Here is a 10595-nt window from a genome sequence, read left to right as displayed (position 1 = left end):
ATTTTTAACGGTTTTTTCGATATATCTCGAAAAGTAACAAAGCAATCGATAGTTTCAAAAAATCAGTCGATAGATCTTTTTAAAACCTACAACTTTCTTATTTAAAATTTTTCAATCTGTGCTATATTTTTTAAATTATTTTAGAAAAACCGTTTTTTTCAACTTTGCGATTTTTTTTAACCATGTTCGCCATATTGGATCGAGTTTAAAGAACAAGAAACTCAATTTAAAATTTAATTTTCTATACGGTCATATTTTTTTTGTCCAGGTAATAATTTCTGTAAGCATTTCTATTTTTCTTAATCAGTGTATCGCTTACCTGCCGAATTTGTTCGCCACCATGCCACCACCAAATCCCCCTAGCATGCCTCCGATAGCGAATATAGATACTGCTATCGAATAGAGTTTCTTCACATAGTCGTCGTTGACGTCCACCCCGTATCTGTTCTTGTAGACGTCCTTCATGAAGTTCTGAATGTTACCTTGCGGTGCGTTGATTACTCCAGTGTTATAGCCAAACTGCAACATCCCCAAGACCGCCGCGAGGATCGCGTACGACAGGAAGAACGTCAGTCCCTGAAAATATCGAAATATTGTGTCAGCATCTATCAATTTTCGTTGTGCAGCGTCAGGCCAAAAGCATAGAATAATAAAAAATGTTCGCAAAAATACTACAGTGTGCCCCACGAGGAACAAAATCGATATAGGAAAAATACATGTTAAAAAAACAGATTTATTTTCTAGGGCTAGAAAAAAAGTACTGACTTTGAAACCAAGAATACATTTATTTGGGATTTATTTTCTGTCAGGATTTATTTAAATGAAGAAACTGTACTTATTGCAAGATTTATGATTTACATTTAGTGTCAAAAAATTAATGCAACAAAAGGACCCCGCACGGAACACATGAAAAAAGGTCTTCCGGTGAATTCGGCTGAAATTTTGCAGAAAGATAGTTTTCAGTATGCTCATCAAAAGTCTCAATGGGCCCAAAGCCCAATGGGCCCTCCTTCACGTCCTAAAATGGGGCAAAAGTGGTCAGTCACTGTGCGGCGGTAGGGTATCGACATGCTGTTATGGATAAACATATCTAGATATTATTGAAAAGAGATCTTAGCATGCTCATCAGAAGTCTCAATGGATTCAAGGACATGTGTCTGAAGGTCCAATGGGCCCTTCTTCACGTCCCTAAACGGGATAAAAGTGTTAAGTCGCTGTGCAGCCTTAGGGTATCGATATGCTGTAATGGATAAACATCTAGATATAATCGGAAAGAGATCTCGACATGCTCATCAAAAGTCTCCATGGGCCCAAGATCCAAGGAGCCTTGCTTCTCGTCCTGAAATGAAGTCAATGTCGATATTTACCCTACGGTGTTGGTATATTGATATGTTGGAACGGATAAACATACCGACACATTATTTGGGAAGATATTACTTAAAAAGTTTTCAGCATGATCATCACAAATCTAAATGGGTAAATATATCTGGATAAATATACAAGCGTTTCAGCATGCTAACCATAATCTCAATGGGGCCAAAGCCCAATGGGACCTTCTTCTAATCCTAAAATAAGGTGAAAGCAGTCTCTTAGTATGCAGCAGTGCCTTAACAATGTGCTGTTTTGTCTAAGCATATCTGCATATCATTTGAAGTTTTCCCCTATGAAGAAGATTAACGCGTTCCCTTTATTTTGTAAAAACTTGAATCAGTAATAGGGTATACCACCTCATAGTCTTCAGAAGCCACTGAAGAATTTTCAGATTTTAGATTTTTCCTTAAAAGGACTATTGGAAAGGAAATTCTCAATAAATGTGTAATGTCTGCAACTATCCTGCAGGATAGAAAGTAAAATAATTGAAAACTCTCGCGAATTATCCTTGAAAGGATGAATTGTTCCTGCGCACGCGTGTGTGTGTGAGTGTGAGTGTATCTATTCGATAATATCTGGATATGTTTATCCATAACAGCATGTCGATACCCTAAAGCCGCACAGTGACTGACCACTTTTGCCCCATTTTAGGACGTGAAGGAGGGCCCATTGGGCTTCGGGCCCATTGAGACTTTTGATGAGCATACTGAAAACTATCTTTCTGCAAAATTTCAGCCAAATTCACCGGAAGACCTTTTTTCATGTGCAGGGTCCTTTGGTCACATATTCTTAAGACAAATTTAGGGGACCTGTATTTTTTATTTATGCCAAGTTTTCTCTTTTCTGAGATATAAAAAAAGACTATTCTTAGGGGCGGATTTCAGGGGGCTGTAACTCCAAATGAGGTGGCCATTTGGTAAAAATAAAAAATACGTGTGCCCTAAATTTGTCTTAAGAATCTGTGACCAAATTTTGTTGCATTAATTTCGGAACATCAGCTTTGGTACAATTCGAATTCTTCAATTATATAAATAAATTTTGATGGAAGAAGAATTTACTTAGTTCAAAGCTGTGACGTGATTTGATGTGCTATTACAGACATACTAAATAAATGTGTTATTGATTCAAGGATAGCGATTTCTTTATGTGACTATGACAGAAGAAGGGCGTCACTAAATAGACACCTTGCATATTGTTTGTTTATTATTATCCTTCTTCTTATTAACTTTTGTCAGTGGAGATATCCAACCATTTTATTTTTGTTACATATAAAATAAATTACCACGTATTTATAATCTTCTGGCATACCATATCAGAAGTCAACTCCAACTTTGTTAATTTAAATGGAACGCTGTTAAGGTAAAAATATTAATACATATCTATTCTATATCTAAATTTTTGTATTTGCAGGACTATCTTCGAAAATAATATTGTCGTAAATAATTCGATTGAGGGTTTAGATAATGTATTTTCTAATGAAATTTCCAATATACCCGTATACCAATTTATTGTTATTGACTTTGTTTTTCTCTTCCTCGTTAACAAATATTTTTAGCTGACGGAAAAAATCTGTAATAACGTAACTTTTATATATACATAAAAACACCACATTATCTAACCTACTTAAAATATACAGGATGTTCCACCTAAAAGGGATTCTTCTGTAACTCTGTAACTGTAAAATTGATAAAAAATGGTTTTAATAAAAGTTGCCTGGAACCATGTGGGCCATGTAAGGAAAATATTTTCAGCTTTACAAGGTGTTCCATTTCACGTGTGCACTACATAACTTTGTTATTTTAAATGGAACACCCTATATATGATTGCATTTTTGAATTCCTTGGTTAATATTAGGTAGAGTTTATTGAATGTACATGGTTTTTAAAACTTACCGTTTTCGAGATATTCAGTTGTTTTTGAATAAAATCACGATTTCAGCTCTCTAAATGAGGCTAGATAGCGTCTATACCGTAAGAGTTGACAGTTCGTTGTGGCATAAATTACTCTATCTTGTCATCTGTGAGCAAAACGTGTTATCTTATTCAGACACGGAAATACTGAGACCTAGATTTAATAATCTTACGAGTTGAAAAACTCTTTTTTTTAATGGAATGACCCATATTAATTGTCTTGCGTAAATGCAAAATTGAATGCTCTTTCCACTGGTATAAGGTTGTCCAAACTTATCTTAACAGTTTTCCAAAAAAATCAGGTTCTTTTCTAAAGTCCGAAAAAGTAGCTATGTAACAGCGTCAAGAAGGCCTTGCAAAACCACTTTTCTGTCACGTTTTATCAGGCGTGAGAGTAACAGTGTCAATATTTACTGGCTTGTTTAAAAAGTGGTTTGGCAAACAAAAGTAAACCACTAACAACAGCTAAAACAAAACGCAAAACGAAACAAACTGAAACTCGGAACACAACAAGAAGAAGAATATTTTTGAGTTGTCTGTGTTACGAGAAACAACTACTCCGAGAGCTATATGCTCCTACCGGCGTTGAATTATACTCGCAACACCTTGTTGCACTAGGTGTTGCTCTCGGAGTAGTTGTTTCTCGTAACACTGACAGCTCAAACATTGTGTTACGCCCTCTGTGGGTGGTAGATGTGCAACCAAGTACCTGCAATATAGCAGGTCGCTTCCTACTGTAGCCATTTGAATGGGACAGCTGGGAGTCCGCACGACAGATGGAGTCATTTGCGCTCCCGCGTACAAGAAGAAGAATACTTAGACCGCTGATTTACATCAATTGCTCGAAGTGTCCTCCATTTTGATTAATACACAAACGAATTCGGTTTTTAAAAGACTGTTCAACATTGGTCAGCATGTCTGCCGCAATTTCTTGAAATGCTACTGTAATTAATGCACTGTCACATATCTTCCGCGGTAGTTGGTGGTGTAACGTAAACTTAGCTTTTTCATAAAAAGAAGTCGCAACTTGTCATATCTGGACTCACTGGTCCCCCGCGGCCAATCTATTTGTTGGGAAAAGACTGACGAACCGCAGCAGTATTGTGATCATCTTGCATCCTGGCATCCACATTCTTCGAAGTGTAGCTAAAGGAATATCGCCTAACAAATCTCCTAGTGTTTGTTAAAAAGTTAAATAAACTGCTCCAGTTAGATGCTGGTCAAAAAAGAATGGTCCAATGACATGGGTTCCCAAAATTGCTCTCCACACGTTCAAAGACCATTGTTGGCTATGAGTTGTCCAGAATTGGTGAGGATTTACTGTGTCATAAAATGGCAATTATGACTATTAACGAAACCATTTTTATGAAAAGTAACCTCATCGCAGAACATGACCCGTTTAAAAAAATCATCATCTTGATTTAACATCTCAAGTGCCCACTGACAAAACTCCAGTCTCCTCTGAAAGTCTACTTTTAGTAACTCTGTGTAATTGGATGCGATCAGGATGTGCTGTGCTGTGATTTTGTAAAATCCTATGTATCGACGTTGTACTAATACAATTGCAAGGTCTTCTTGACACTGTTACATAGCTACTTTTTCAGACTTTAGAAAGAAACCTGATTTTTCTGGAAATCTGTTAGAGATAAGTATGGACAACTTTATATCAGTCGTAAGGGCATTCAATTTTGCATTCACCCATAACAATTAATATGGGTCATTCCATTAGAAAAAAAAGTTTTTCAACTCGTAAGATTATTAAATGTAGGTTTCAGTCTGAATAACGTACATGTTTTGCTCACAGATGAGAAGATAGAGTAATTTAGGCCAAAACGAACTGTGAAAACTGCAGGTTTCTAACTCTTACGGTTTAAACGCTATCTAGCCACATTTGGAGAGCTGAAATCGTGATGTTTTTAAAAAAAACTGATTATCTCGAAAATGGTAAGTTTTAAACACCATGTACATTTAATAGACTCTACCTAATATTAACCAAGGAAAGCTAAAAATATTTTCTTTACATGGCCCATATGATTCCAGACAACTTTTATTAAAACCATTTTTTATAAATTTTACAGCTACAGAGTTACAGAAGAATCCCTCTTAGGTGGAACATCCTGTATATTTGCGAAATATTTAATTATATTTTACTTTTGACAGTAAATAATAAAATAATCATCTTTTATAGCACGGCCTGCTAAAAAGAGCAGCGAACAACATATGTATATGCAAATTTAAAATCTGAATTTGTAAAAAAAAATTAAACAATTAATATTACAATTTAAATTTCGGTATGATTCAGTAAAGCCTTTGCAATTGTTTATAATATAAATATGAAGAATATGAATTTAATTGATTTTCAGAAAATAGTTTTCTAACTATTCATCACACTTTCGCAGATTGTAATACTTGCATAACAGATAAAAGGATAAAAAAATTAAAAATAAGCTTTGGTGCTAAATTTATTGCTAAGTAAAAAGGCAAATTAGTACAAAACATGAAAAATATACAGGATGATTTCACTTTAAATACAGAAATTGCAGGAATAGATTAGTTGCCAAAAAATAAGTAGAGTTTGCTCTGGAAACTTTTTTCCTAGGAGAAGGTGGTAATCGAGATACAGGGTGTTCATGTTTCCAAAAAAAATTACATTTTCTGTCACTTCTTCATATTGCGATGAACGATTTGAATGAAATTTACTACAGCGTATTCGCTTAATTAGACCTTTTATTGAAAGTAATATTAACCTCGTGGCATTAACCAGTGGCGTGCTACTGAAGGTGCCGCTCCGTTTTCCCAAGAAAAAAATCCACTGATGTTTCTCTTGTATAAGTAATTTTAAATTCAGATTAAATAACTGAAAAGTGTTTCTTGATGTTTTTTAATAGTAGCAATAGTAGTTGGGAAAATGGGACGGCACGGCACCTCCAGTAGCAAGCCACTGGTTAAAGCCACCACGTTAATATTACATTCAATAAAAGGTCTAATTAAGTTAATACGCTGTAAATTTAATTCAATTCCTTAAGCCCATTATGAGAGATGGCAGAAAAAATGTATATTTTTGCAAACTGTAACTCGAATACTGAGTCGCACGGAAAAAAGTTTATAGAGCAAACTTTACTTATTTTTTGGTAATGAATCTAATCCTTCAGTTTCTGTATTAAAGTGAAATCACCCTGTGATTATCTATTAAAATATACAATTATCATTTTGATAAAAAATTCAAGTAATTTTTTTTCTCGGGATGTTCCGGAATTAACTTGCAGTATTTTACCAACTCCTTGTACGACATAAAATTAGAAAAAACATAAGAAATCCCCTTCAAGGGAACTACAGGCTTTTAAAAACGAATATATTCAGAACTGTTCAAGGTAAAACAATTATTGCTTTTATAAAATTTAATATTTTCTAAATTTTGGTAATTTCAGTAGTAGTATCGTGGTAAATATTCAGCCACTCATATTTTGTTGTGATATACGAGAATGGAGTTCTCAACTATTTGACATAAATTTAAAATTTTGCAACAAAAATGTGTCCTTGTATAATTTCTAAACAATACAAATTTTTGGAATAGTTGAAAATCATGACCACTGTAGTTTGTATGGAATTTGCCACAAAAATTAATCAACCATTGCAATAAAATGTATACATTTCAGTCGGAAATCTGATTTGACCTTCAGCGGACCCCTAGGGATCAATCTGACACAAGATCAAATACATCTTTGAACGTAATTTCCTGTTATTTCCATTTCTGGATAAAACAAATGGGGCTTCTATTTGAAATTCTGAGGTTGACTTCCAAATGACCCCTAAATTTGATCTCTGAGACAAAACCAAGGTCATTATCGTACGATCCTCTTAAAACCTTACAACTTTTGTTCTGGAAAGTTATTTGGAGTAATCGATTAAAATGGGACACCCTGTATATATATAAAAACATATTCAGCGTTGAAATTTGTGGCCGTTTCCAATTTATTAAACGGAAATGATAAAAAAATGATTATTTGTTTATCAAATCGATACTACGTGATGATGCTATCACTAATCCGCAACGAATTATAGGGGTTGGCTTGGGTCATCCGGTATAATAAAGTATTTCATAGTTAACAGCAAATATTAAAAGTAATTGCAATTAGCTTGACACAAGCTTTTTCCATTTTAATCCCCGGTTACAATGGACAGGGCTGCATTCTGAAGTTTCGTGAAAATTAGGTTCGAGAGGGAAGCCGAATTAAAAATAGTCCATTGGAAACTGCAGATTCTACAGCGGATTAAGCCGCACCAATTACAGAAGCAGGGACAAATTATCAGAGCTGTATTCTGCCTCGTTAGAGCATAAAGGAATTGTTAAATTAAAAAATTTTAATTACATTCACCATCGTGCAGTAGTAAGAGTTATTTAATCGTAAATTTAAAATGTTGCTCTTTGAGTTGCTCGTAAAATACGAGGTCTGTTCAGAAAATAACCGAACTCTTCGCTATTGGAGACATGTAGTGAAATACGGTGGGCAGCATTGTGTTGCACATAACTCTCTCTGTAACTACATGTGATTGACGATTTTTGAAATGCGATTTTCTGAATCAACGATGCAACGTAAAATTTTATGTGAAACTGGGGAAAATTTTCACGGAAACGTTTCAACTTTTGAAACGAGTTTACGGAGATGATGCTCTGGGTCGTACGCAATGTTATGAATGATTTTAACGGTTTAAAAGTGATTGTCAGTTAATTGAAGATGATCCTCGACCAGGAAGGCCTTCGGCTTCAATTAATGACTCCCACGTTCAGAAAGTCAGATCTGGTGCGTTAAATCGCCGATTGACCGTCAGATAAATTGCAGAAGGGGTTAGCATTTCAATTGGGTCATGCCATGCGTTGGGTTTTTTGTAAAAAATAACTTATCTTTTAAAATAATTTTTTCAAATATATCTCAGTGTTTGGAACAATTATGGATTTCTGTTAAGATCACGGGTCGATGCGGTGGTTTTGGGGATTTCTACCGTCCACCTAGTCAAAGTATTCCTGATGCTTTTAATTTATTTGACGATGCTATGTCACATATTTTACATCCCTCGGATTTTTTTGTTTTGGCGGGCGATTTAAATATGAAGTTTATGTTACCTAATCCTCCGGGTGTTACTTATTTTCATAACTTTATTCAATCTTATAATTTATCACAATTAATTAATGAGCCAACACGGGTCACTACGAATTCACAAACTTTAGTTGACATTTTGCTAACATCTGATGTAGATTTAGTAATATCTTCCAAGGTAACTCACTCTGGAGGGATATCTGATCACTCTATTGTTTCATGTTCTATGAATTTTAGTAAGCGTAACAATCCCATGCGGTTTGTAATGTATAGAGACTTTAAATACTTCGATGATCATTTATTTCATCAAGATTTGTCTATTATAAATTGGAATCATATTTACAGTCTTCAGAGTGTAGATGCCATGCTTGATTATTTTAATTCTAATTTACTTGAACTTTTTGATAAGCATGCACCTTTACGTACTGTTAGAGCGACTAAAAGGCGTGCTCCATGGCTCACCGACACCATTAAGGAGATGATTAAGTTAAGAGATAAGGCTTATCATAAATATAAAAAGTCTCGATTAGGTAGAGATTGGTCCTGTTATAAAGATCTTAAAAATTATGTCACTCGGGCTATCCGTAGGGAAAAAAAGTCGTATTTATTTTGGGTCCTTAAAAATAAAAATAGTAGATCCACTTGGAATACCTTGAGATCTTTGGAGGTAGTCGGTTCAGCAGGTTCAGCTGAAGAATTTTGCCTTCCTACACACTTACTTGATCCCAATGTAATAAATACTTATTTTAATAATGTCATGGGGGACCGCCTGGTCGGGTGTCTTGGCCGGTGGATTTCGATCTGCCGAGGTAAGCATCACGGACGCAGGCTGGAACTTGTATGGGTGACCTAAGGCAGGCTCGGGGACGTGGCTGTGGTAGCCTACCAGAGACTTGGGTCGCTCAACATTTTCCGCATGCGTGTGGTCCCCGATAAATGGTAATGAGAACAGAGCAAAGAAAATCTTTGTAACTCAAGACCATGCGATCATCCATAAACTGTACGAGACTTTGCCACCAAGCCACCCGTGTAGTAAATAGGATGGTTTGAAGAAAAGTACTCAAGTAATGAAGGAGGTTGTACAAGGGACCTAATAAGGCCTAAGTGCCGCGGTGGAAAAACAATTCCACCACCCTCCGACATACAAACATACATACATAATAATGTCATGCCAATTTCACCAACAATTATGCTCTATTTAAAAATATTGATAAATTTTATTTTCTTACTGTTACCACCAATGATATTAGTAAGTACATTAATTTGATCAAATCTCAATCAGCTGGTTCTGACTATATCTCTGTTATCATGCTCAAATTGGTTGCAGAACATTTATTAAATCACCTTACTTATATAATTAATACATCCATTGTAACACACACTTTTCCCAGATGTTGGAAAAATGCTAATGTTATTCCGTTGCCGAAAGTACCTAATGCTACCGATGTAAATAATCTTCGACCTATTACTATCTTGCCTACCATCTCCAAAGTTTTCGAAATGGTTATGAAACACAAATGTAGCAGTTTGTTTTTGATAATGACATTATCCCTTCCTTTCAGTCCGGCTTTAGGCCCCAGCACAGTACCACTACTGCTTTAGATGAAATTTATAACGCCACTGATAATGGTTTAATTACGTCCTTGATTCTTTTAGATTATAGCAAGGCGTTCGACACATTGGACCACTCTATCCTTTGTAAAAAGTTAATGTACTTTGGCTTTGATAATAGTGCTGCTTCCTACATTTTTAGTTATTTGTCTGGCAGAACACAGCAAGTAATCATAAACTCTAATGTGTCTGACGTCTTGCCAGTGTCTCATGGGGTTCCTCAGGGGTCCATTTTAGGGCCCTTGCTGTTCTCTATTTATATAGCGGATTTTTATACATTTTTGAATAAATGTTCTGTGCATCATTACGCTGATGATACCCAAGTGTATCTCAATTGTCGTGTTACGGACTTAGCTGCTTTTAATGATTGTATTAACTACGACTTAAACTCATTGTTAAATATCTCTGCTGCTCATAGATTGAAGCTAAATCCTGACAAATCTAAAGTCATAATTTTTTGTCCTAAAAATAAACGTATTATGGCGAAAATGGAATTGAATTTAAAATTAGGAGATATTTCTTTAAATTTTACCAATGAGTGTAATAATCTGGGACTTTGGTTTGATGAGGAGCTAAGATTTACCAAGCATGTAAACAATCTGTGTCG

At 35.2% G+C, this 10595-nt stretch overlaps 1 protein-coding gene across 1 annotated transcript in view; it reads right to left on the bottom strand.

The window, feature by feature from the left end:
* Nucleotides 1-315: 315 nt before the first annotated feature.
* The window catches only part of LOC108911346, a 67357-nt gene continuing 57077 nt past the window's right edge, over nt 316-10595 (bottom strand). The window contains exon 4 of the mRNA XM_023454933.1: nt 316-576. Coding sequence (XP_023310701.1) covers nt 316-576 — 261 coding nt within the window. The remainder of the gene's footprint in view (nt 577-10595) is intronic.

Source organism: Anoplophora glabripennis, unplaced genomic scaffold, assembly GCF_000390285.2.
Source record: "Anoplophora glabripennis isolate ALB-LARVAE unplaced genomic scaffold, Agla_2.0 scaffold481, whole genome shotgun sequence".
NCBI lineage: Eukaryota > Metazoa > Arthropoda > Insecta > Coleoptera > Cerambycidae > Anoplophora > Anoplophora glabripennis.
This window is presented reverse-complemented; position numbering and strand designations above follow the sequence as displayed.